Source organism: Pipra filicauda, unplaced genomic scaffold (genome assembly GCF_003945595.2).
Source record: "Pipra filicauda isolate LSUMZ 115617 unplaced genomic scaffold, ASM394559v2 scaffold334_size1588553_pilon, whole genome shotgun sequence".
In the NCBI taxonomy this organism is placed as follows: Eukaryota; Metazoa; Chordata; class Aves; order Passeriformes; family Pipridae; genus Pipra; species Pipra filicauda.
Window position 1 is genome coordinate 1,108,195 of NW_024104459.1, and position 26,142 is coordinate 1,134,336.

The 26,142-nt window shown below is 40.0% G+C and overlaps 2 protein-coding genes across 5 annotated transcripts in view; both read right to left on the reverse strand.

Moving 5' to 3' along the window:
* Positions 1 to 224: 224 nt before the first annotated feature.
* Positions 225 to 20,654, reverse strand: GAS2L3 (growth arrest specific 2 like 3). 3 transcript variants are annotated; one of them, XM_039383997.1, is made up of 12 exons: positions 20,547 to 20,654; positions 19,599 to 19,717; positions 17,822 to 17,972; positions 16,930 to 17,058; positions 15,560 to 15,607; positions 14,400 to 14,568; positions 13,875 to 13,993; positions 12,039 to 12,180; positions 8,377 to 8,440; positions 7,557 to 7,695; positions 6,269 to 6,376; positions 225 to 5,553 (listed from the first exon to the last, which is right to left on the reverse strand). In XM_039383997.1, the coding sequence occupies exons 5-12, from the start codon at positions 15,587 to 15,589 to the stop codon at positions 4,180 to 4,182; spliced, it is 2,145 nt and encodes a 714-aa protein (XP_039239931.1). In that variant the 5' UTR covers positions 15,590 to 15,607; positions 16,930 to 17,058; positions 17,822 to 17,972; positions 19,599 to 19,717; positions 20,547 to 20,654; the 3' UTR covers positions 225 to 4,179. The 3 variants fall into 3 exon arrangements, with proteins under 3 accessions (XP_039239931.1, XP_039239932.1, XP_039239933.1); XM_039383998.1 differs by having other exon boundaries at positions 17,815 to 17,972; XM_039383999.1 differs by lacking the exon at positions 19,599 to 19,717.
* Positions 20,655 to 21,677: 1,023 nt separating this feature from the next.
* Positions 21,678 to 26,142, reverse strand: part of NR1H4 (nuclear receptor subfamily 1 group H member 4) — a 31,780-nt gene continuing 27,315 nt past the window's right edge. For both annotated transcript variants that reach the window (XM_039383992.1, XM_027739211.2), the window contains 2 exons: positions 23,464 to 23,577; positions 21,678 to 22,144 (listed from right to left, as the gene is read on the reverse strand). In XM_039383992.1, coding sequence (XP_039239926.1) covers positions 21,906 to 22,144; positions 23,464 to 23,577 — 353 coding nt within the window. In that variant the 3' untranslated portion in view covers positions 21,678 to 21,905. The remainder of the gene's footprint in view (positions 22,145 to 23,463; positions 23,578 to 26,142) is intronic.

A 26,142-nucleotide genomic window follows, 5' to 3' on the forward strand; every position in this document is an offset into this window, starting at 1 on the left:
CTGTCAGCTAGGGATAAATAGAAAGCCCCTTCTACACAATTAGTCATATTGAAAACAGGATCAGAATAAAAAAGTCTTGAACTCCAAACAAAGCAATGGATTTGATGCAGCTATTTATGTCTTTATCACAGCCTGAGATACTATTTATGTGGTGGTAGAGAGAAAACATAAGCCTTCTGAAATACATTCTCTTTCCCTTCCCACAAAAAGACATGAGGACTGAAAACATGTGGGCACCTAAAAAGGTGCAGTGTATGTTTATTCAAAATAAGTACTCATACAGAAGGACATTGATATGACATGAAGAATTCAGGGAGATTCTTGCTCCAAATTATCTTTCCCTCACAAAAAGTAGCACAAGCTGAAGATTAGACTTGCTATTTGGCAATATAAACATTGCAAAAAGAGTATGTATTTCCATTAGGAGGTACTTCGTTACATCTTATTCTTGGTTCGCCTCATGTTACATGACACTTATGGTTAGAATATGACTATACAGGTGAAGACTACAATATTCACAGAAGTTGGACCACGCTCAAATACACTATTTTTATAATAAAATCAAACCAAGTCTATCCATGCATAACAGGGGAATGATCTTTAGATTAGCTGAAAAAGGTTTCAACTGTAAAAGCTTATGCTTTTTATGTCATTTTGAACCATAAAAATCAATCTTTTACATGAAATAATAGATCACAAAATGAAGCTATCTGCTTCATTTTCTCTGTAGTTCAAAAAGGTAGATGTTAAAATTGCTTTACACTGAGATCCAAGAGTCTCAGTGTTTAAATTGCTACTAAAAACCTTGTAAATGGTTCAAAAAGTATTGTGGGTTGACCTCAGCCAGCAGCCAAACACCTAGGCAGCTGCTGCTCCCCTTATCTCTCTTTCATCCCCAGCAAGATGAGGGAGAGAAGAGCAGCAAAAGCAAGACTCACTTGCTGAGATAAAGACACTTTAACAAGTGAAGGAAAGATATAAAAAAAATAAACCACCAAGTGATGCAAAGGCAATCCCTCACTACCTCCCACATGCAGATTGATGCCAAGCCAGTTGGCAAACAGCCACCTTGAAAGCCACCCACCCTGCTCCTCCTTCTTTCTCCACCTCTTCCTTGTTTTTATTGTTGAGGTGATGATATATGATATGGAATAGCCCTTTGGCCAGCTTGGGTTGGCTGTCATAGCCATGTCACTCCCAATCTTTTGCCCACCCCCAGCCTACTCACGGGGGGGCAGAGCAGAAAAAAGAAAGACTTGACCCTGGCAAGTGCTGTTCAGCAACACTGGTGTGTTATCAACACCGGTTTAGCCACAAATCTAAAACACAGCACCATATAGGATGCTATGAAGAAAGTTAACTCCATCTCAGCCAGACTCAGAAAGAAACCCCAAAAATTCAGCTATTAATCTGCATGAGATATATCGTATGTAACTCACTATTTGGATGTCCAAAAATCAAAAGCAAGTCATCTATTGTAAAATGCTTTCAGCATATAAAACCATGTGCCAAATTTATCAAACCTGACAGCAATCCACTACAGTCAATACTTTTCTTGACATTCGTAGTAGTGGCTTTGACCAGTGTACTTATAAAATAAGTAAGCCTAAGGCCTTCCCAAACATACAGCTTTGTATGTGAGCTTGTGGGACTTGTGTCCACATTATCAAAAGTGATCTGTTTTCCTCCTACAATTTGCATATTGGTTTTTACTGTTTACTCCCAGCAGGTTGTAAGCAGTATGGTACAGTAGATATGCATAAATAGAATCATAAATAAAGTAAAAAAAGCTAACAAGGTGCTCAGAAAGACAGCTCAATGACTTTGCCACGCATGAGAACACAGTTCATGATGCTTGCTTACTGTAGTTCCAGGGAAAAAAAAACCAACAAACAAAACCAATAAAACCTCATAACAGCAGAAACTGTTGTCCTTTTTAGGAAACTTTCTTGTCTGACCATCCAGGAGCCAATCTGGCAGTCACACCTGTTCCTGCCCATAAATAGACTGGGAATGGAGAGAAGTGATGATCTGTGGAAGTCAGCAGTGTCTCTTCACAGACCTTCACTGCTTCTCAGCGTTTGCAGGAATGACTGTTCATTAAACCCAAAAAAACCCAAACAGTGCTACTCCCAAAGACAGTAGTTTTTAATCTACCATGAAGCTCTTTCTGTTAAAGGTAAGACATTTAACACACTGAAAGCCTTCAGAGTTGAGAGTGTAAACAATGCACAGCTTTCTGGCATTTTAAGAGGTTTACAGGCATTACCCCTCACCTCCAGAAAGTAATAGAGAAGAGTCAGTAAGGTCTCCATAAATAAAACAAAAAAGGCCACCACAGACTAGGAGTGCCTACAGAAATGAACCTGTAGCACTGAGAAAAGTATTTAATGATTCAGCCTTACATGCAAAGGCCATTCCTGCAGAGCAGTAAGACTGCCAGCACAGGTCAGTACTTGCAGCTCAGTGTTGCTGCAGCTGGAGCTGCTTTGGGGCTGCAACGTGAGAGCAGCAGCTGGTGTAGGGCTCCAGCCCAGGGGAAAATGTCCTCCCAGGAACTCAGGAGCATATCTTAACGCAGCAAGAGCTTTCTAGGAAAGCCTGGGCTCACTTATAGTCAGATTAGAGCATGGACTAAGCAAACTTGTCTCCCCTGGGTTTTAAAGGTAGTATTGCTCACTGAAGAGATCTTTTATGAATTTGAGAGACTAAGGCACAATGAGAGCAAGCAATCAAGGTCACGATTTTCCATGTCCAATTTAACATAGACCAAGAAAGCTCCACTTCCAAGAGAGCTGAAGAAGGCATATGGGGGGCACAGTAAACACCGATAACATCGTCTGTAAAATTTAAACATGAATAAAGATTCCTTTCTTTCTAATACAGGCAAGTGACCCAAATTTGGATTGTGGGACACCAGTGAACTAAAAACCGTTGTTTTGTTTGAGGTATTAGAAATGTTACAGTAGAGCACAGCTCTACTGCTTGCCATGGGCCTTGATGCAGACATGCCAGAACCACCAGAGTCACTCAGGCTCTGCCCTGGGTAGATGTTTCTTGGGCAGACTTCGCTCCACTGAAAATGAGCAGCAGCCTTAGCTCCCCTTTCCTCTCTCCCACTGTCCTAGGTACAGGGGCTGGGACCAGTTTATCACCATGTGGGTATAACCAAAACTGTGTCTTCTACACACTCTATGTCATTTGTGATGGACTGTTAATAATGGACCCTTTGCAGCAGCTGCCCAGGGCACACCTGGCACCTAAGGCTACGAGCTGGGTGTTAAATAAACCCTGAGAGGCTGTGAAGTGTTCTTTTGTTTTCACACCAGTGACTCAGCTGTGATAACTCCCCTTCGGAAAGGCATTAACGCCTTCACACCCAGCCTGAGGAGTCACCTCTGCTAATGGGCCATACTGGACTGGCATAATAGGCAGCTGCAACACTTAGACTTCAAAAATCAAAGACTCCAGAAATATCCCATGACTCACAGAGTTAAATCACCCACTGTGAAACTCTCCGCCCTGGAGGAGGAACTGTGCATTTACCATCTGAACTTGAGCATATATAAGCTTTGGGGTTTGGAACTTCTGGTACCACTCATCATATCCAGAGGACCAGAACTCCAACAGGACTGCCATTGCCACTCTCGACAAGACTGTGCTCATTACTTCAACAGAACTGCCACCATCATCTGACCTAACAGGTTTTCTTTTCCTTTTACTTTACAGTCAGGGGGGGCCACGTAGTGATCAGCACAGGGGCCACTAAACACTGTTCTGTTCTTGTTCCAGGGTTATATATCTGTTTGTGGGGGGTGAAAAACAGTTTTCTCTGTATCATTTCATTTATTGTAATCTCTTTTTAGGAAATTGTAACTCTGACTTGTGATCTCTGTTGAGTTGCATTCACTTCTACCTCCAGTTTACTTTTAAACCAGCACACCCACCTTTCTTACAGCAGGTCAGGAATATTTTCTATTCCACAGTGCTAAACAGCAAGCAAGCTCACTTCTAAATATATCCAAATAGAAGTTTCTAATCGCAAAATAAACACAGTTCTTACAGTAAGTTATGCAGCAAAATGTAGGTTACACCTAATATTTCATGTTAAATGTAGTGTTATTTAACATTTTTTTCTTGTCCTCAGTGTTTCATAAACTTATTTTGAAGAAAATAAGTTTACTTTCTGGGCTTTTTACTCCCTGTCATAACAAAATAGTGATCATCTTGCCTGCTCTTCACAAGAGGAACTTTTGACACACCAGGTGTTCCTTTGTTACATGACTGTTCCTTCGGGAGAGGCTTCTTGGCTGCTGGGGCCAGGCTTTTGTTTGTTTGCAAGTTTTTGGCTGAAGGCTGACCTTTTGTGGAAGGCTGTGCCGACTTTTTGGTCATTGCCACTTTGGCAGAAGTTTGAGGAAGTCGTACAACAGATAAGGGGGTACGTTCAGGAGGTTTGGATAAAGAGGGCCCAACCAGACTGGGATTACTGATATTCGGCTGCTTACTGACAGCTGATGATGCGTGTTTGCTTGTAGGTATCAGTGAAGGTGGTGACTTTGATGCTTTGCTAACTGCAAGGGAAGGTGCAGAAGCGGAGAGGACCGATGCACTTTTCAAATTCCTTGCCAGGTCAGAAGTTGTTCGTAGGGCTTTCTGAGGATTCTGAGACGCAGTTCCCGAGATCTGAATAGCATTTTCAGAAGGAGGTTTTGCAAGTTGCTCCTGAGAATGCGCAAACTTGGCAACAGCACGCAGATTTGTCACAGGCGGCCGAGCAGCCCTTGGAGCGACTGAATTCGCTTTGGTTTTAGTGATAGATACAGGTTTGCATTTAGCAGGGACACGCTTCTGTTTTGAAGCCATCATTTCAGCTGTCTCAGACAAATGAGACGGCTGTTTTTTAGAGGATGAGAGGGTAGGATGGAGTGCTGGTGCTGTGGAGCCCTGAGGCGGGGCAAATTTCACCTTGGGAGCATCGGGGGACCAAATACGTTTGCGCACTGTTTCGGAGGGAACTACAGCTGTTCTTGTTCCTGCACATGAAGAACTTTTGCTTACAGGCCGTGAAGAAGCAGAAGCTGGTGAGCTGCATGCAGGAGACTCCAGTTTCTTTGAGATACCAGCTAATGTTTTGAAAGGAGACTGTACACCTGTTGCTGAAGACCCTTGTAATTTGGACCTGACTGTTGATGACTTGGCTGTGGAAGATGGGGGCACTGGCACTCTTGGTGATGCCAGAGCAGGGGACTGAGGATGTTTAGATAAAGCCTTCTTGGCACCAGCCCCAACAGCTAAAACAGGAGTAGTGACTTTTGATGGCTGCTTTTGAAACATATTGACAGCTGACATTGGATTCATAACAGGAGGCTCCTGATTCCTAGCTGATGAGTTAGGGATACTGTCACTGGTGACCCCTTTCTGAAACGCAAGGATTTTTTGTTCCAGAGTTGCAAACTGAAGCACTCGGCATGGATCATATTTGAGTAGAAAACCTTGAAGAGTGTCCCAGCCTCCACCAACACGTACCATCACATGCTTGCCATGTAGCATCTAAGAATGGAGGAAGAGGGGTTGGAAACAGAAGGACAAGAGAAATTTCTATCTTGTTTTATGCAGCAATAGGTCTTCAGCTTACATTACCATCTATTGAAATTAACTAAAAATAGCACCTCCTTTCTTATAGAGAAACCTTTTAAAACAGAGAAATTATGCGATAAACAAGGTTTATGCTTCCCAATTATTTTATTAGATAGTTTCTCCTGTAGAGACAGGCATTACACATCTGCAAATAATGGAAGCATCTTTACAGAAGACATTTTAACCATTCTGTAAGCATCTTCATTTAGTATTTAGAGTTTTGGATACAGGTTTTGTTCAAATTATAGATGCCCCTGTAACACAATCTCTTAAGACTGCTGAAGAGAGTACTCAATTATCCTGAAAATTATAAACTCCAAGAGTTGAGGTTTTGAACAGCCAACATTCTCAGGATATTCCATGACATTTCCTTATTTATATTGCAAATAATTGTTGAAATTTTAAAACCACCACAGAAAAGCATTAACTTTTTTTAATGTGATTGTAAAATGAATAGTTGTAATATCAAAGTAACTACACCTACTTTGAATAGGTGATTGAATGGCAAGTTGTTCCAACCCAAATAATTCTGTGATTCTAAAACAACACCATAAAAATGAGGTATTCCACTTAAAAGCATTTCTCTCCCCAGTAGAAACATAAGTTGGAGTTCTGAAAAACAACTTACTCTTATGAAGAGTATTTTATCTCCCAGTCTATAACGTCCCTCTGATAAGTATTCAATTGAAAACCGATGGGAACAACTGCAGGGAGGATCTTCTGCTATATGTTTTACCTAGTTATTAAAATTGAAAGTATTTGTTAATATTTTGAAAGAAGCATGTGTTGAATACAAGAAAAGACACCAATATCTTCAGCCCATAATATAAGAAAATACTTGAATTCTATTCCTTCACAAGAAAATCTCAGCTACATAAAGATACAAAGTGTAGAATAAAAAATTAAAAGAAAGAACAAATTGTATGTACAGACAAATATTTTGAGTTGATCTAATCCAATTTTTATGATTTCTTCAATTTTCTGTTATTTCCACTTCTGGTATTAAGACAAGTCTATACTTCTATGCATAGTAGCCTCATTTCTAACCGTGACCTTGTAAAGACACTCTTATGGTCTCTAGAAATTGAAACGAATGCCTGGGTCTCTCTTGTGACCAAATCCATTGCTACACCTGGCTCAGAGCTACTTCACCATTCTCCCCAAATTTCTGTTAGGCTAAGTTAATCTTCTGTGACACAACCAAGAAGGAAACCACTGAAAAAAGGAGAAAGGTAGTCCCCAAATATGTGCCAGGTTAGAGAAGATGTGTCTCTTAGAGCCATTTAGAAATGTAATAAATTGGAAGGTCAAGACTATTGCCAAGAAGAAAAAACAGTGAGAGTTTTGAGAGAGAGCAAGGACTTGGTGGCTGACGTTCCCAAAGAAACAGAATTTTTACATTACTACAAAGAGGACCTTTAAAACAAATGAATTTTAAAGACTTAACATGCATTTTTAAGCAAATAGGAAAATTACTCGTAATTTCTTTTGGACCAATTCACAAGCTGTTGTGAGTTTCATCAAAGCCTGTTTTAACATTTGATAAAGTTTTAGGAAAACATCAAATTGAAGAGAAGCATTCGTTGCAGTCATAGGATATTGACACACCAGAAAAATTGAATGAGATTATTTCTTATACTCAAAGAAGCAAAGAAAAGGGAGCAGGGGAAAGGAACTCAAGGTGGGTTATATGCACCAAGGCATTTACTCCAAAACATATAGAACAGCATTTTCTTTACAAAACAAAAACAAACAAAAAAAAATTATAAAAAGAGGTGCATACACTTCTGTTTTCTGTTTAAAGAGGCTAACATATTAGATGAAAACCAGCCAATGCTTACTGAGCCAGATCATACAAGTATGAAACTTAAGAGCTTGATTTAAAGCCCATATCACACTAAGTAAGAAGTACTTACTGCCTCATGTAGCTCCCCATGGTGACAACATGACTTTGCTGTGCTAACAGGTGATGGTGGCCCAGAGGTCATCAGTAGGGTTTCTTCTAGCTCAATTTCCTTCTCTAGTTTTACAAGTACAGGAGGTTCAACTCCATACCTCAAATACCAAAGTAGAGAGTTTTATTGCTAATTTACTAAAGAAAACGGAAAGAAACTGATATTAACAAATTTGCAAAATTCTAAGTGATTTGGCTGACATGGCACAGCACTAAATCAGTCAGAGGGATAACTGTCTTGATAATCCAAAGAGAAGGAGCAGCTCTGAGTTTTTAGCAGAAGTCTTCCCTAAGGTGGCCTTGGTGTTACCAGAGAATGAAGTAAAAATACTGTCAAAATTACATCATTTAGGTCACAACCAATTTAGATAAACTATCTTAAAGTTTCCAGCTCTGCACTAGAAATAAATCAAAAGTCTAAATGTAGAGAACAAAGAGATACCTGCCAAAAAGATGAAAAATTATACCCGTTAAAATAACCTTTAATGTTCAGTGAGTTCTTCCAAGAGGTATACATATCTATAAGCTGAATGTATAACTTAAACACTCAACTATAAAAGGCAGCATGGAACAGTGCCTCTCCCTGAAAAGGTCTGATAATTATTTGAAAAAATATTCATATTATATGATGGTCCTAGAAAAGCCACTCATTACTTTTTGTGAGGAATTAATATCCACTGCATTGCACTAAATGACCACAGATTGTCTTAACTTTGTCTTAGCTTTTACTTAATAGGATGTATTCTTCAATTTCTTGTTAGGATTATGTGCAGATCACGTACTTGGATACAATGCGTCCAATTTCCAACAGACAAAGATACACTTGTCTTGGATCCTTGTGCAAAACTAAAAGGGAAGAGAACGAAGAGGAGTTACAGTTCATATTTATTGCAGCAAGGCCTATGCAATTAGGTACAGAGAAGAGAAGATGAGGTATAGATGCCTACAAATTTCCCATTTTACCCAGGGGCAAGTTACATTATCATTGACAAAGCATTATATGCTTTCCAACTCTAATTTTCTATTTCATAAAGTCTTTTGCATCTTGGCATTCCTGAAATCAAACTCCTCCTTCTAGGAGAATTATGTTTTATTTGGTTTTATGATCTTCTTTCTTGATGAGAACAGGAAAGAAAGAGATCTGAGAGCTTTCCCTACCCCCAAATACATTATCGTAGTCTTAAAGATGAAAAGCATTTGACAACTGCAAATAGGAAAATATGCTCATGCATACAGACAGATAGGCACAGGCACTCTATAGGTTAACATCCATAGGAGGATACACTGTGAAGGACCAAGTGGTTGGCTACATAGCCAGTCAGCCTAAGCGGTTTAGTCCCTTGGCTGTGAAAGAACAATCTGGGTGACTGTTACCATTTCAGTTAGCAACAGATCTTTTTTCTTATCATTTCAAATGTTCCAGGTGCCAACAGTGTCCATCCATATGGCAGATTCATCCAGTTCCACCAGAAGATACCACTTTGTCAGTGGCAGCTCCCGTACCTCATTCTATACCCTCATCATTTTACCCCCTCCCAAGCAGCCCAAACCTCCTGCCCCATCCACCAAGAGGTTTTCTTCAGAATTTGGTATCTTTGTGAGGCTGTATCTGAAAAGGGTGGGCAAAACCCCTGAGCATAAGAAGGAGGGGAGAACAATGCTGGTTTAAAATACAAATGCTCAGATTCAAACATGAGATACTAGCTGTGATCACAGAGAAGCAGCAACACACTTTCAGATATGTTAGTAGCACAGTTTTGCACGAGGCTTTGCTTCTCAAAGACTTGTCCATAGTAACTCAGCTAGTGCCCAAATCAGAGGCTGCTTCACACCCCTCAATTCAGAGCAGCTCTAGCAGCTACGTGCACTTGATCTTGTAGGCACACTAAATGATTATCAGGAGAGCTGAAGAATGAGATGCAAGAGTGATAGCTAAGCAATGTGAATATGACGGTGGCGAGTCTGGCTTTTCTTAAGAACTTTGAAATGGAAACATTCAATTATTTCTACTGTCACACTGAAGAATGGAAGAGGCAGAAGGAAAACAATGTCTGTTTTGGTTTCTTGAAAGTTCCATCTTTAGGTGTGCAAGAAAAAGCAAAAAGAAACAAGGCCAAGAACAGAGGAAGAAAATAGTTTAAAACCTCACGCACAAGCAACTATTTCCTCCTCTGTCCCCATACAAGCCTCAAAATTGAGATTCTTTCAATATGTTCTAAGAACAGTTGTATAAATGCTTTAGAAAACAGATGATCCCTGTGCTTTCTTAACTAAGTTGGAATATTGCCTAAAAACTCAAAAATCAAAGACTGGGAGAAAGGTCATTCAACTTGCCTCAACCCACACACAGCACCATTCCTTCCCCCACTACCATCAAGTATAAGAAACCAGAGAAGTTGTAGAACATTTATATGAACAAGTCTGACTTTCTTCACACCATGTACTAACAATACTCAGTAGAAACTGGAAATTCCCTCTGAAGAGAAACCTGAGCCTGCTCTATATTTACAGATGAAATCTGACATCTTTCTGATGTTCAATTTGATATTTATTGCTTTGATTTAAATAACACTGAAGTGTTTCCTAAAGTATAAGCTGAGTATGAAGTCAGATTCCCTTGTTTACATTATCTACTCCAGTTTGTAAGTCTGCTTTTTAAAAGGTCTGATTATGAAGGATAAATCTAGAATAGAAAGTTGACACAGCCATAATTTAAAAGTTACTAGAGGTCATCTAATATCTTTTCTCTGAGTGTGTGTGTTTGCTAGAAGTGTTTTAATTTGCCTGAACCCAAAAGAGAAAAATCCAAATATACCCCTAGCAGAAATCAAGATACTTATTTTGGCTTGATGTCTACTCTTCCTTTCTGCTGTCTCAAGACCCTCTTAATTTATTTCCTTCATAGTCATCTACACTTTCAGGAGGTGTTGCCATATGTATCTGACGGGAAAAAGACAACTGTTAAATTACCCTTCCCCTATTTCATTTATAAAGAATGGCTTGAAGGTCTGATGGAAAACATCAGTGGAAAGAATGTTTCATCAAGGAGGCTGCAAGTCTGCTCATTTCAACTGCCAAAAAGGCTCACAGAAGATATTTATGCCATAAAGCAAGCCTGTGTCAGGAGTCACAATCAGACTTCAAAACACTTATTTGCTGTGAGTGAAAGCCACAGCACCAGGAAATCCTGTCTGCTTATCTCAGGAAGGCTAAACAGGCTCCAGTTACCCATCCACTTACAGAACCTAAGATGTTTAAGCAATACAGTTCATACAAGGAACTAAAAAAAATTATTAAAACTAATTTCCTTACAGCTCAGTTCTACTCATCTGTTTTTCATGGCACTGAAAAAAGATACACTCACCAGACTAGTTAATCAGAATGAGACAGATGCAAATGATGGTGTTTTCTCAACTATTTTAAAAGATGACTTATCCAGTGGAGAAGGCACTGGCAGTCCAACGAGCATGCAAATGGCATTAAATGGCACAAAGACTTTGAGAAAATCCTGTGAATATTGTGACAAATTCATTTGATTACTGAAAACAAAGGTACTTTTCAATTTTTTTTACTATTCTGCTGACAGGCAGATATTTTGCTTATTTTAAAAAAATTAACAAAAACAAACAAACAAACAAGTATTGGCTTGCCACAGAAAGTTTTGGATTAATTAATTTTTACTGACATAATAGCTGGTAGAAGAGCATTTCTTTATTTACCATGTGATAGAAGTATAGTTCCTCTTAATTAGCAGTTAAAAAAAAATTATTTCATCTGTAAGTATCAGTCTAGAAGCTGTTTGTTATAAGGGACCAACTGTGCACTGGGGCAGGCACACAACACACAACACATAGTTGGCAATATTTAGTTTTATAACAATCTTATTGGATGAGAAAACACAAATGGTTTAGGGGCATATCAAGTAGGTGCTGAAGCAAATGTTAATTGCTAACAGACTGTTGCCACTTCAGGCACAACTCCCTAATGTAGTTATCAAATTTATCTGTTATGAATGCATGATTCTGAGGGATTCCTTCAACAAGAATGAGCTCTAATACCAAATAAAGGATCTCATTGTGAGTTGACTCCATGGCCCTGTGGTCTTCCCACACAGGGAAAGCAAAACCACAATTTTCTCCTCTGTTTCTCAGTGCTTCTTTTTACTGAAGGACAACATGCAAGTTTGTTGCACAGCTGTCAGCCCCCGCTTCACCCCACACAGCAAGTTTGGAAAAGCATCATGCAAGTTAGAGCAGTCACTGAATTGATTTTTCAAGTCTTTTACTTGGACACTGCCTTAAAATTAAAAAAAAAGCATTAGTAGCTTGCACGAGACAGGAACGGTCAAGAGAAAAGGTTCAAAAGACTATACACAAGGGATCTCCCCAACCAGGTAGTTATCCACATACAGAGGGAAGTAAATCTTACAAAAAGATAGATTTACCTAAACCTTCAGATTCAAATAGATAAGTCTCCTCAACTCCAATGGCCCTACACCAGTTAAGAAAGTTGGCTGTATTATCTCTGGCAAAAAAAGATCCTGATGGAGCATCCTTCTTACATGGAACTTTTCTCATAGGAAAATTCTGGTAAGGGAAGAAAACAAAAAGTACATTGTGCACATCAACATTGCCAACAGACTTCAAAGCATAGTTGCAAAGGAAAATACACCCTAAATTCAGAGTACAGAAACAGTTGTAACTATTTTGTGTTCAACCCACCATGTACTCTACCAAAAAAGCTACACTAATATAGAAGGCATTCTATCTTATCACTGTGAACAGTCACTGAGTGAAAAATCCTTAGCTCTGCAGCCTCTCCCAAAGCTGTCCATACAGTTGTTTCCCCATTTCCCCACATGCTGGGGTAGAAGTCCTACTGGTGGTTTCACAGGCCTGGATAATTATTCCCCTTTCCCAAGCTTAAGTTCACAGCAGCAGAATAAGCACAACAAGAGAACGTTAAATCAACTAACTATACTTAGCTGACAGATTTCAACATTTTAGAGCCTGTTCTAGAAAGTGAAAGGAATCATAAGGGAGCAAGGAGCAGTTTCCTTTAAAGCACTTCAGTACTTACTCGTTTTTAAATTGGTACCTTCAAAACTAAAAACGTAGTTCAAAGATACACAAGTTGTACGTTTCATCTTCCTTAAAGAGCCCTAAGGATTTGCTGGGTATCTGATGGACAATGGCTTACACAGTGAAATCCATACAAGTGTGGAAATGCATTGTTGTGTTTAGCAACAGAACCACGGGAATCACTAACATTGTGGATAACTTGCATATTTCTTGTAGACAGAGTAAGGAAGCACTGGGACAGGCTGCCCAGGGAAGTGGTTGAGTCACCGACCCTGGAGGTATTTAAGAGATGTGGCACTTAGGGACTTAGGTTTCACAGTGGACTTGGCAGTGTTAGGTTAGCAGTTGGACTTGCTGATCTTAAAGGTCTTTTCCAACCTAAAAGATGCCGTAATTCGAGGGTTCCTTATAGCTCTTGTATAAATACTGTTTGGCATCTTAAATCTGCTGCCCCACAGTTAATAATAATTCTAATCTTAGTAATTATACTGCTAACTGGTAAATATCCATTATTTAAAACTATTGTTTTACTAGGTAAACCAGTAAAAGTTAAACATTAAAAAAATGGTCTGGATATAGTGAAACAGTTCCTCCTGTCCTCCAGGGCAATTTAGCTGGTAATCTACTGTTTAACAAGCATTGCTGTAGCTATACAGGGTACTTGTACATTCAACAAATGTTATCTTGACCAGTTTACATGACTCTGTACTTCAAATACAGAGAGTTGCTTGAGATTCACATTTCAACTGAGCATTGATTCCCAACCAAAACACTGAAGCCCATCTTCAGGTATATCAGTTTGGATATTTTTATGGCTGATCTGTACACTAGAGTACAGCCATAAAACATACTACCAAGTGCCAACATATATCTCATTATCAGCCCACACTGATGTCAGAAAACAAACTCCAGAACTGGACTAAATCTTCCTCGGGCAAGACTTCTACTGAAATCAAACTAAAGACCAACCAAGGACCTTAGGATTTGATTAACAAAGCAAGAAGGTAATTTGTTGCACGAGGCCAGTTTATCCATCTACAAAAACACACTATTGTTAATCAGTCCCTGGATACAGAGGGTACAGAGCATTACTTTGGGAAGCCTCACTCATCTGCTTTCCTTTTAATGACAACTACTTACTTAACTACCTACAACTGGAGAGTTTATATATGTATTTTAAAAGTCATGATATGACTCACCCTTAAGTTATTTGAGCTACAACATTTTTTAATTGTGTTTTGAAGAACACCAACCAACTGGCAGAGTAATACCCCATTATCAAGTTCTTCTAGCAGTTGTTCTGCTTTGACTTCCATTCCTTAAAAAAAAAACAACAAAAAAGAAGGTCAGTATTAGAGTTACTCTACAGAAGGTGAAGAAGTTTCATATGAACTTAGAGGCAACTCAAACAGCGTTCCAGTGTTAAAGACTGAAAATTAGTGGAAATATATAAGTAAACTAAAATCAAATATTCATTTAATTACATTTTAATTAGACTAACAAAATTCAGAAATATAAATTAGAATTATTAATTATCCTCCCTCTAAGAGGTGGCAGCTAATAAAATCTGAAATCAAAGCATGCATTTTAATGCAATTCTCCCAGCCATTCAGACTCAAATATGCCACATCTTAATAGTAGTATAGATATTAAATGTCACCATTGACTAGAATATTGGAAAGTTCTTTGAAGTTCATTAGACAGTGATTTATTTTTAACCTCACCCAGCAAGCCAGACAGCCAAATGGACAGATCTTCTTGCATAGGCACCAAAGTTGCTTCATGCCGCACAGATATCCACTGGTCATACAGGCACACATCTGCCAAACCCGGCCCGTGTCTGGGAGTCAGAGGACTTCGGGGAGTTAAGGGAGGGTCATCTCCAAACCACACCTGCAGAGGATTTCAGTAAGCTGAAGACAGAAAGCTCTAATACTTGCAGTCAGATGACAAAGAGTCATGGTTCTGAATTACGCTGAAGAACTATTATTCAAAGCGTTCATTTCCCTTCGGACAGGTACACCAAACCAACACAACACCAATCAGATGGTGAAGCTATCATTAGTAACTCCTGCGTCAAAATACTACTGCGTTCGTTCTCTTGAATTCTTCGGATTTAAAATTACACACTTTCTTGAATACTGAATAAAGAAAACATGCATTAAATGTGTGGGTGATTTTTTTTCCTCAGCACATTTTAAGTCTTAAAATCTGAAGTTTATCATATAATTTACTACAGACTACTGATTTCTCTGATCAAACATTTCAGGGGCATTTTATGCTTAAATCATTAAAAATTATGACATTAAAAGAGGAAATCTGTTCACGTACAAGAACATAACACATTTATTGAACATGAATCCTTAGCATTTCAGGACTGCATATTTTCAAAATGACAGGTAACTTACATTTCAAGAAAAGGACCACACTGAAATTTTGTGTACAAAATTCCCAAAGACAGAGTCCTTCTGCTACTCTTAACTACTTTCCTTCAGTTCGGTGTGTGTAAAAAATACATTTATTTATTTATACTTAAGTAATTAACTAGAATGTTTTAAATATATAAGGTTTTAAAAACTATAAAGTTTTAAAAAACACTTCTTAATCACCAAACAGATGTTTCAATAATCTCAGCCTCTGACTTCAAAACCTTCTTAGGTAACAGCACTAAGAAGTGAAAGGGTCACCTGATAGTAACAGTGGGTTATTCATTTTGTCACATTACTCCACTTATAAAATGGAAAATTATAACTTTTTTTTTTTAATTAGAGGTAACTCTGGGGAGTCTAGTATTTCATCTGCCTCAGGGTAGATCTTTGCATTGAAAAAAATAAAAATATATTATACATGTATGCAGGATTGAAACACTTCAAAAGACATTTACCTGAACTGCATTCTGCATGGTCACCTGCATTTACATTCGTTTCTCCCTCTGGGAAAAGAGAATAGATTTTTAATACAGTTTGTCCTGCTTTCATGAAAATCCCAAGAAAAACTCACCAGTACTGTTTTGGAAAAATAAGAAGTCTAATCAGGAAAGGAAGGGGAAAGAGAGAAGTATCTTAGTGACTAAGGTTTTGATCCAGTCAACTTCAGTTCTCTGCCCTGAAATAAAGGCACAATTATTACAGCACAAAGTAGCAACTGCCTTTGTATGTATTAACACTACTCCAAAGTAGCTGTATGGCATTTATTCTGCCAAAGTGTAATACAAACGCTTCAAACCATTCTTGGATTTAACAACACTGGCATTCATCTTTTTCTTCTGAGTTATCACATGTATATCTTTTACTTGTGTGTAGGCAGATATATGCATCCTGACTTCACATTAAATACTCTGAAGATTATGAAAATCTTAAAGCAAGGAAACAATTTTGAAGAATAAGACTTTTTCTTACAGAATCATAGAACGGTGGGGGTTGAAAGGGACCTTAAAGATCACCTAGTTGTTATACGGATACATGAGAGAAATCAATGTTTTTAGTAAATTCTATTGGGATTGTGACTTCCCAGGCAGCATGCATACACCTAAGGTTTCAACAGACAGCTGCAAACTATTGCAGCAATATAGTTATCAGGACAATTCCCTGGCAAAACAAACCTTAAGGAAACTTTTAGAGGCAACCTAGTCAACACTTTCTCTCCTGAAGCCAACAGAGTATTTTCCAGAAATGCTTTTAACTATGGGAAAATCCAGCACAAGCTCTACACTGGCTGAGGATTAGTAAGTTTCTCCATGGAGGCTCCAGGTCTAGAGATGTGCAGCATTGCCAGGTTTGCTAGATACACATGTACTAGAAGGTATTTCTCCATCATAATTCTCCACAGTGGTACTGGGGGGCATTACAACATCAAAAACACCTGCTGTGTCTTGCAGCCAGTTAAAAGACAACTTTCTTGCTCTGTTACTCAATAGCTGCAATAAAGCATCTTACTGATTAAAGTGAAAATCAGACTGAAGACATTATCAGATGTTTTTAACTCATCTGTTTTCCTTTGAAAATAAGTAACTTTCCTCTCCTGTCCCAGATGTTTAAGTTTTGTATGTAGATGGTATTGTTCTCTTGTCTTGCAAAACCTGGCCTTCCTATGACAAAAGGCTTGAATAGCCCATCACAGAAAACACAATTCTTGTAAAAATTCTCCCCCTTCATCCTACACAAAAAGCAGAACAATGTCATTTCCTTCCCCTTTTTTCCTCCCCACACACTACATCAGATCACATGTCAGCCATTTCAAACATTTCAAACTTACCTCTGTGACTAGCAAACAAGCAACCAGTTCGTTTTCAGGCTGAAACCACCTCCCTGTAGCACAACTGCTAGCACTTCTCAGACTTTATCAGAGACACTCCAATTGGTATCTTTCCCCTTCCTTTTATTTCTAGGGAAAGAAAAAAAAAAAAAAAAAAAGACATCCTCTCCTTGATGTCATTTTTCCTTCTATGAATGAACAAGGGAAGGGCAGGGTATGTACCAAGCATTACTAATGAGCATGTTATGTTTCCCAGAGCTTTGTCCACAGGAATACATTTTCCTTTGGCATAAGAAAGCTATTGTCCCAAGAGAAGCTCAGTAAGAGGCTTCATTGATTAAAAAAATAAATAAAACAACAGCAGACCAGCCAGTAGAGATGTTGGTCTCATTAAAATAAGGAGCTTCATATAGGCTAACAAGAGCTCCAGCATATTAACTGCCAAGGGAAAACAAAAGGCAGCCTAATTCACAGGGAGAACTCAAAACAAGAACAAAGCAAAATATTCACACAGCAGCTATCACAAGAATTCTCAGCATCTGCAGTTTTGTGGCATGCCTAACAAAAGCTAGTCTTACAAAAAAAAAAAAAAGGAAGGAAAAAAGAGGAGATTGAGGAAAACTGTGGCACTTGAACTTCAAGGGCCTGTTCTTCTAAAACAAGTTATTTTGTAAACCCATATGCCAAAGGGTTCCCTAGAAAGTGAAACAGCTTCACTTATTATCAGGGCATCTGAATAACACTTAACAAAAAAACCCTCTGATGATAAAGACTACTCTGCACGAATTTTGAGTTGAAAAGGTAATATAGTAACAATTACCCATTTTCAGATCTCAAACAGTTCAGCTCTGAGATTGCAGAGAATACAGATTAATATAGGCTTACCACTTACTGGGAGAGGCATAGGATGAGAAGACCCAGACGTCTGCCACCTTCAAGTAGTCAGCCTGCAAAGGTGCAGAAGGTGTTCTGGTGAGGTGAATGCTGCAGTACCAGGCAGAGTCATAACCAAGTCTGACTTCTTCTAAAACCGGTTGGGTTCCCTGCATCAAAAAGGTGTACATAATGAAGTAAGTATTTGACACTGAAATCTGGCAGTTCCAGCTAGAACTGTATCAATTTCTACACATGCCAGTTTTATCAGCTGGCCTTCATTCAACAGGAATTTGGTGTTCAGGGATCACAGTTTGTGTAAGAAAAGACCTCAGAATGAAAATACACTGTAATATGTCCCCCACATAGCTTCAGGCAATGCCATTCCCATGCCAGCTGATATCCCCAAGGTCTCTTGGGACAAAAGACTGTATAAGCTCATCACAGCAGAAACAATGCTTTTAATAATTCTTTCCCTTCCTCTTACTCTTTCTGGGCAGAAAACACTCTTTCTGGTGATGTTTTCCCTCCCTGCTTCACCCGCTAAAACAGGGGAAACACCAGAAAGCTCTCTACTTCTGTTGCTAATGGCTCTAGGATGGAAGGATAAGAGAAGTGTCACCGAGCCACACCTTACACCTGTATGAACACAGCGACACTGATTTACTGTGAGATGAGTGGTCAGCCCCAAATGATACATTGGGAAAGGCAAGCACTGCCTTCAGCTGGCAGACTAACAAACCTCCAATGAAGGACTAGAGCTATGGATCAGTATTAGCTAAGAGAGATGAGAAAAACATTCCCATCTATTGACATGTGGGGCAGAGGGACAAGCATTTCTCAGGAAAAGGGGTGCAGACACCCCCCGGACATGACCCACACAGCCTTGCAAGACCACAGTCTGTCTCTGCTCTCCAAAAAGATGCCTGGCACTTTGCCCTCAGGGAATCTGAGAAACAGCAAAGTCAGCAAATGCTAAAGCACTTTATGCAAATACTTCAGGGTGCTAAACACATGCTCTTAGATGCTACATGAGATAGCCTGTTTAACATCAGTTGTATCAGGATTTACAGATCATTCACTGGTGCCCAACCCAAGAAGACATGCTACACTAATTACAACCCATTCTGTAGCACAAGATGAACAGAGTCCAAGTCCCATTTTACTTGACTGCACAGTTTACAAAGAAAGAAAGAAACAAAGAAAGAAACAAAAAAATCCTCAACTCCATAGGTAGCTCCAACATTGATGAAGCAGCCATTGACCTAGCTGAAGTGGAACCTAAAGGGATTCACAGGCTCATTAAAATGCCTTGGGTTAACAGGCTCATTAAAAAAAAAATTGGGTAGAAACACTTTTACATCTTCGCCCTATATTTAATATATATAACACATCATCTTCTATTCCATCAACACCCAAAGGCAGCCACAACAGACTAACCCAGAGCAGCTGGAAACTGTAGATTAGTCTTAACAGTACCTACTGAAACCCATGTTTTTAAACACATTGAAATGAAAGAAGCTGTCATTTCAGTATCTGTTGAAACCTACTACAGGATAGTCAAGATTTTATTTGGTACACGTATCCTTACATGCAGAAGAAAAGAGGTAGGCACAAGAGATTCATTGAGTGGAGCATTACTCCCTCCTCACTACAGCAATTACAGAGACTTTTTGTTGCACTACTGAGTCAGCAGGAGCTCTGCTTCCCTGGGGAGGCCTTAGAGCCATGAAAGAGAAAGAACCAGACTAGTCAGTCCAAGGTGATGGGCTTTAAGGTGGCAACCAGCTCCTTACATTCATGCACGCTGATTGCTCTCCTCAGGGACTGCCTTTCCGCACCTCTCCATGAAGCGAGTGAGCACGCAGTGAGCACACTCTCTCCTTCCAAATGGCAACAAAGGCCTTGGATACACCTGTCAAAGCAGAGAAAACCACTTGAAATCAGGGAGGAGTACTTAATCTCAACAGCTGGCATCTCCACAGGAGACATGCAGACGGCTCCTTTACCACAGGAGCATCCAGTCTGGGGAGAGGTTCATTAACACAAGGTGCACTACCCCAGCTCTTCACTCGACTTCACAGGCAAGCTCTTCTCTCTCTCTCCCATTTCCACCTCAGACTTTTGCCAGCAAAGCAGCATTGGAGGGCATCACTGCTAGATGCCCATACAGTAGGCTGCTGACTGGCAACAGACAGGAGGAGTTTATTATGACTTAAATATAAAATCCTGTCTTATTATGAAAGATCCACCCAGTACAATTTCAAATGCATAGGCCAGTTATGCCTTATAGATACTAAAAGAATACATGTACTTTTTGCCATGGCTTGATCTGATACTATGCCAAAGGTGACACACAGCATCCCTGGAACATAGCCAGCTTTTGGGCAAAGAGAGGAGCCAGACGCTTTTCGGCTTATTAAGCAATATGAATGAGTGTTCTAGCCAAGAGCACTGGGGCAAACTTCCTACAGAAACAGCACTGCATCCTCAAACGCCTGTATGGGGCACAGGAGAGACTGGTTTGAAGGCTGTTATGCAAAAACTGTCCCCTCTCTCTTCTCCAAGGTAAGTTTCGCGGCGCTTTCCCTTCCGGCACCTATGCCGGAGACGCTGGATGGGAGCTGCTGCCCCTGGACGGGTGACTTGGCTCAGCCCAACACCGGGCTCTGTCCGCGCTGCTCGGGGTCCCCGACACGCTCAGCGAGTTTCCAGCGCTGACCCTACAGACAAGTGGGACTCACCGAGAGCCGCCGTTCCGGAGCTGCGCGCCCGAGGCACGGACGCGAGCGGGACCCTGCCACGGCCCCCAGGCTGGGCCCGCCGCCGCTCAGGCGCTCCTCACCTTCCACGCTATCCTATGCGGTCCGGTCCGGTCCGGTCCCGTGTCGTGCCTTGCCTGTACTCACCAGCCCCGCCGCGCTGCCGGCCCCGCACACCGGGACGGGACGACCCCGCCCGCCCGCGCCGCGCCGGCCGCTCCTTTCGAAAGCGCCAATCAGCGCCCGGGGGCGGGGCCGCGCCCGGCCCACCTGTCCCGGCGCCAGCGATCCGCGCTCGCTGGCGGGGACACGGCCCGCGGGGACGGCGCTGCTGCCCGGGGACCGCGGCGGGCTCGGCCATCGGGGTGGGAGCAGGGAGCCGGCCACCTGCCCGCAGAGCAGCCGAGAGCCGAAGAGGCCCTTTGGCAGCCGGCGTTCTGCGCCACGAGCCTTCCGGCGCGCTGCTCGCACGGCCGGCAGCGCGGGGCTCGGCTCGCCGCTGATGATGAGCCGTCGGGGCTCAGGGCCCTGGGAGCGGACCCGGGCACAGAGAAACTACCCACCCTGCCTGCAGCCCCTGTTGGCGTCAGGAAGCCTCGCACACCATCCGGACGCATTCGCGTGTTCCAGGGATGTTGCTGATGCTATTTTTCAGAGCCATTAAGCACCAACAGTCGAAGTCATAAAGCAAAATAATGACTTGTGTCATTATTTTGTGACACACTTTCACGAAGTACAGATACTGTATAATTTTTACTTTGAAATAGTAATGCAAATGAAGCTACATGTTATATCATGAAAAGGGGTTTTGTTTTCGTGTGACTTTTCTCCATTTCATAGTGTTTCTTCTTGTGAAGAAATAACATCATGCACACCTTATATGAAAACATTTCACAGCTAAACAGCAAATGACTATGGCATTAACCATTTCATATGGTTTATTACAGTAAATATATGGAATATGGTTTTTAACAGAGGCAAAGCACAAAAAAACCACTGAAATGAAAAATACGAATGGAAACTTGCATTTCCCCATTTCTCTAGAGGAACTGTAACTCCAATCAGCTTAATCACAGAAGGAATTAACTGTTCCTCTGAGGAGCTGGTGGGCTCTTTCTGATCAGACAGTATAAATACAGAAAAAGTTATACTCACATGTGAAGATCTGGTAGCTATACAATATTCTGTGCATAGTGAACAAAATGACTTTTATGAATCCATGTCATGTTTCTATAAAAATGCATTAAAGAAGATACAATGCACTGTGGGATACTTTTCTATGAAAGTAAATGTTATGTGGTCCTTTAAAAAGATATTTCTCCTAAAATAAAAAAGTATCCATCACTGCACATCCCAGATCTCACAGAGAAGTGGTGTGAATTTGTGATCATTCACTCTCCATGACATCAGCATCTCTGCGTGATGATGGTTAAATGTCCGTAATTCTGTGAGACGACCCAGAAGACATGCAAAGTGTTGAGGGTTGTCTGGGTGGTGAAGTTTGCAGAATTTTTGTAGAATATCCAGCAGTGGTTCTTGAAGCTTTTCCACAGAATCTCTGTCCTTTATGTATTGTCGATCTGGTTATGGTTTTAAAAGGAAAGAAGTAGTTAGCAAATACATACTATGATCCATTGCAATTATTTACACTGATAATATAAAAATATTCAAATATTTACACGGACCACTGATGTTCACACCTACCAAGAATATTTATTTTCAAATTAAGAGGAAATAAAAATGCTTAACATTGTATTTTTACATTAGGGTTTTCATGTAAACTTCCCACTTCTGGCTAGGGAAAACTTTTATCTTTCTCAAAAACCAAAGTGTTTTAACTCTGCAATGTTTCACTGGGGTTTTATCATCATATCCCCATGTGGTTCTGCACCTGAGTATGTTTTGTGATGCACTGCAACAACTGAGCAACGCAGCATAAGACCTTGGAGGTGTAGTACTCCCGGGGAATTTGGCCAGTACAGAGAGGTTACAAGTGGGTCACCAGGGCAAAATCAAACATCTTCATCCTCAGATGAAATTTCTTTGTTAGAAAATACTTGTCTTTTTATTTTGTTCATATGGAAGTATGTGTTTGGGTACTTGGAGAGGGAGGAAAAGAGGAGGATGGGGGTTTGTCACTGAAAGTTTTAATGTAAAATAATTTCCTGAGACACACTGATTCAAAGAGTGATAGAAATGCTTCACCTTCCCATCTTCCATGAAACCTGATTTGGAAACCTCACTGTCCATCTTTTACCCTGAAGCATCAAGCTTCTCTTCTCCCATTCCTGTGATAGTCAGTTTGTTTGATGCACTATACAATTTCTCTATATTCTGTATGTAGAGATGGTTAGCTTTGTGTTGCCAAAGAATTAGATTTCATGGCAGAGCCTGTAATGAGGGCAGAGATGCTATCATGCCAATACTTCCAAAAGGTCTGTTTTCAACAATTTAATAGTCAAGAGGGCAACTTGCTACTGTCCTTCTGCTCTTGGCATCTGGTGTTTGTCCAACAAAGGATGAAGACCTTCATTGCTTTATTCTATTCTAAGTTATAGGGTTTCCCAATTTCCCTCTAAAAATATGACATTCCACAATTGTCAGTAGTGATGAGCATGTAACCACATGGGATTTTCTGAAGGAAGAAGCCTGTTGTGCTAAGCAGTGAAAAGACACCAGTAATTTTTTTTAAGCAGAGTATTTAACCACTCTTTTCCTTGTATGCAAAACAAAATGATGTAACAGGACATTTGGTGTTCGGATTTGTGTACTTGTTTTCTGGCTTAACAACTAAATATACTGAATAAGCATGTATGCTCACTCCATGTAGAACACAAGGTCACACTCTGCGTGCTTTCTTCCCAGAATCACAAATATTTAATTCCGGATAGGAACTTACCTGGAGACAGGATAACTATGGCTGTGAGCAGTGCATATTCTTCCTGTGTCATCTTTAGCTCTCCAATGCTTTTGTAAAAATTAAACATGGGAGTTATGAATTCATCTGAAATACCTGTGGGAGAGAAAAAAGTTATAGTATTTCTTAATTATTGAAACAATCCAATTTATTGCTATATAGCAATTATTTTTTATTTCATAATTATTGTCTTGGTGGGAGAAATTTACTACACAAATCAGACCTGATTCAAGACAATTACAAAAGTGTGAGCATATCCTTGTTTTCTAGAGCAGACTAGACATGGGCACCTACTGGTAATTCCTTTTTGCATGGTTTCAAAGTCTTTCAAATAATTAATTTTCCTCTACAGGTATGTTCATCTGGGTCTTCAGGACAAGTCTCATACATGATTTCCTCACTGTCTCATATTCTAACTGCCTCCTCTTTTCGAAGCAGTCCCCATGTTCCCTGTCTCTGCATTAATAATGTGGAATTCTCTCAGGGCATATGGTTTAACTCTAGCCCAACTCTACTCCACAGCTAACTGCCTCAGGCAGTTGCTTCAGTCATCTCCACAGAGACACTTAATTACTCCTTCTATATAGCATGAAACTTTAGTTAGGTCTAGGATTATCTGTAGTCCAAGATCAACTTGCCTGCAACTACTACTACTTTAAAGCATAAAATAGTGTATTATAAAATATAGAGCCATAAATAACTAAAATCCAGCCAAATTTAACCATGGGATTATGTGATTCTCTCACCATCAGCAAACCCTTTTGGGGTTACCAAACTGCGGCATGTCAATGGGGCTTCCTCTTACTGACTTTGTCATCAGGTCACAATGTTCTTAGTTAGCCTTAAATTACAGATGTACTCCATTCTGCTCTTTGGTGTAAAAGAGAAGTAGGTCCTGTGACATCAAAATTATTATTTTTCGAAATGATGTATGAGTCACTCAGAGCAGACACTAGATTATTGACAGCAGCTGCTTGCAACTCTGAAATGGTGGCACTGATGAAGTGTAGACATCCAAACCAGCGGTTCTGCAGCAAAAGCCTTTTGGCCTTCCTTGGCTGAAAAGATGGAAACCTCCTCTGTTGCCATACATGAGTTCCATAGGACCTCTTGTAGTTTTACTCTTATTTCTGAGCTGTTCTAGGAGAAGCCTTTATAACTTGGTGTGGAAATCGCATGAAATAATGCAGTTTTGAGTGCTCAGTACAGCACAAAGCTGAAGTCCAGGACTGGTTATGTTTGGAGTGTCTCCAATAGGGGAAAGTCAAAATGAAACTCACCAGGTGGAACTCAAACAAAGGAAACAAAAAGTCACTTGACTTAACCATGAAACAGTCACATTTTGCTGTGACAATGAATTTACTTCATCCAGTGGAATAGTTATGTGTCCCAACGGTGAAAGAATGGTCTTGCAGGGTGTGGTTTATTTCATGGCTGAGTCATGTGTTTAAACACATGACATGAGCAACCTATATTCACTTCAGATTACAAGCCACAAATTTTGGTTTTGTAATGAGTTCAACACTACTGAGTCTAAGTTAATTAAGCAGATATATATGATGCAGGTCAGCTCGTCCTGTAGAAGTTAGTAACACAGCTGGAGCTTTTTACAGAGCAAACAATAGTCAGAGATTTTAATGTTCTGTGAGGATTATGTTGTTAGTCATCAGCATTAACTATTTCAAATTTTGAACACTTGTTATTGCTAACTTTTGGGGAACCACCTGTCTCTCTCCTGGGCGATTTTAAACACCAAAGTTCCTTACAATATATAAGTAACACATACCTATGGCACATCAAAGTCTTAAAGTTTGCATGAAACTAGAAACAGGAAAAAAATCTGAGCCTTAAAGCAGAGCAAATGAATTCCTTTCATGGAAGTTAATAACTCAGCAATGACATGAGAAAAGTCCAAGACAAACTTGATATTTTTAGAAGTCTCTGTGCAAGGTATCGTGCCGCTGGGCACAATCGTTTTGGCAGCAGACAAGAAATAGGAGGAAGTGGGCTGTGACTAAGACTCCCATCATTTGCTTCTCATATTCATAATTAGATTCTTTTTTTCTCTCTCCTTTTTTTTTTTTTTTTTGAAAGTCAGGTTAGCTTTCAGCTGGATGAATTTATTGTCTTGCTGACCACAAACTCTTGAAGTCCTGCTGTTGATACAGCAGAGGCTGGGTGAAAATGATGCTGGGGAACAAAGTGAGGAATAATTAATTCAGGTCCTCACTGGTCCAAACACTGCATAAGCGCGTAGTAAAACAATCCCTGTCTCACAAAGCTTATAAGCTAACCCTAATAAACTAAAGTATGGATGAGTGAAGCAAAAAATGAGTATAGATGTGGAAACAAGTGAAATTATGGCAGAGAACTTCTCTGCATTACTGTACTCCAAACAGAGAAATAAAACAAAATAGAAGAGAGGAAAGGGAATAAAAAGGGATATTTCGGCAATGCAACTGATTTACCTTTTGACTTTTACTAAAGAGAATAGAATGCTGAAATCTTTAAACCGATAAATCACAAGACAATTATTAACAAAACCATGCAAAATGAGCAACTTTGAGACTAGGATAATGGAATTTTCTATTAGTTACTAGTTTTGTCATCATCCCATCTGTGCTGTGGTTTCCTATCATCATTTGCACATTACGCAAATTG

Bases quoted from the DNA above. Each gene is read 5' to 3' on its own strand.
- GAS2L3 (XM_039383999.1), bottom strand. From the start codon at position 15,589: ATGCAGGTGACCATGCAGAATGCAGTTCAG. The intron at 8,441-12,038 runs GTAAATCTATCT...CTTCCCTTTTAG, and splicing joins ATTTGAATCTGAAGGTTTAG to TTTTGCACAAGGATCCAAGA. The intron at 7,696-8,376 runs GTACGTGATCTG...TTGGTATTTGAG, and splicing joins ATTGGACGCATTGTATCCAA to GTATGGAGTTGAACCTCCTG.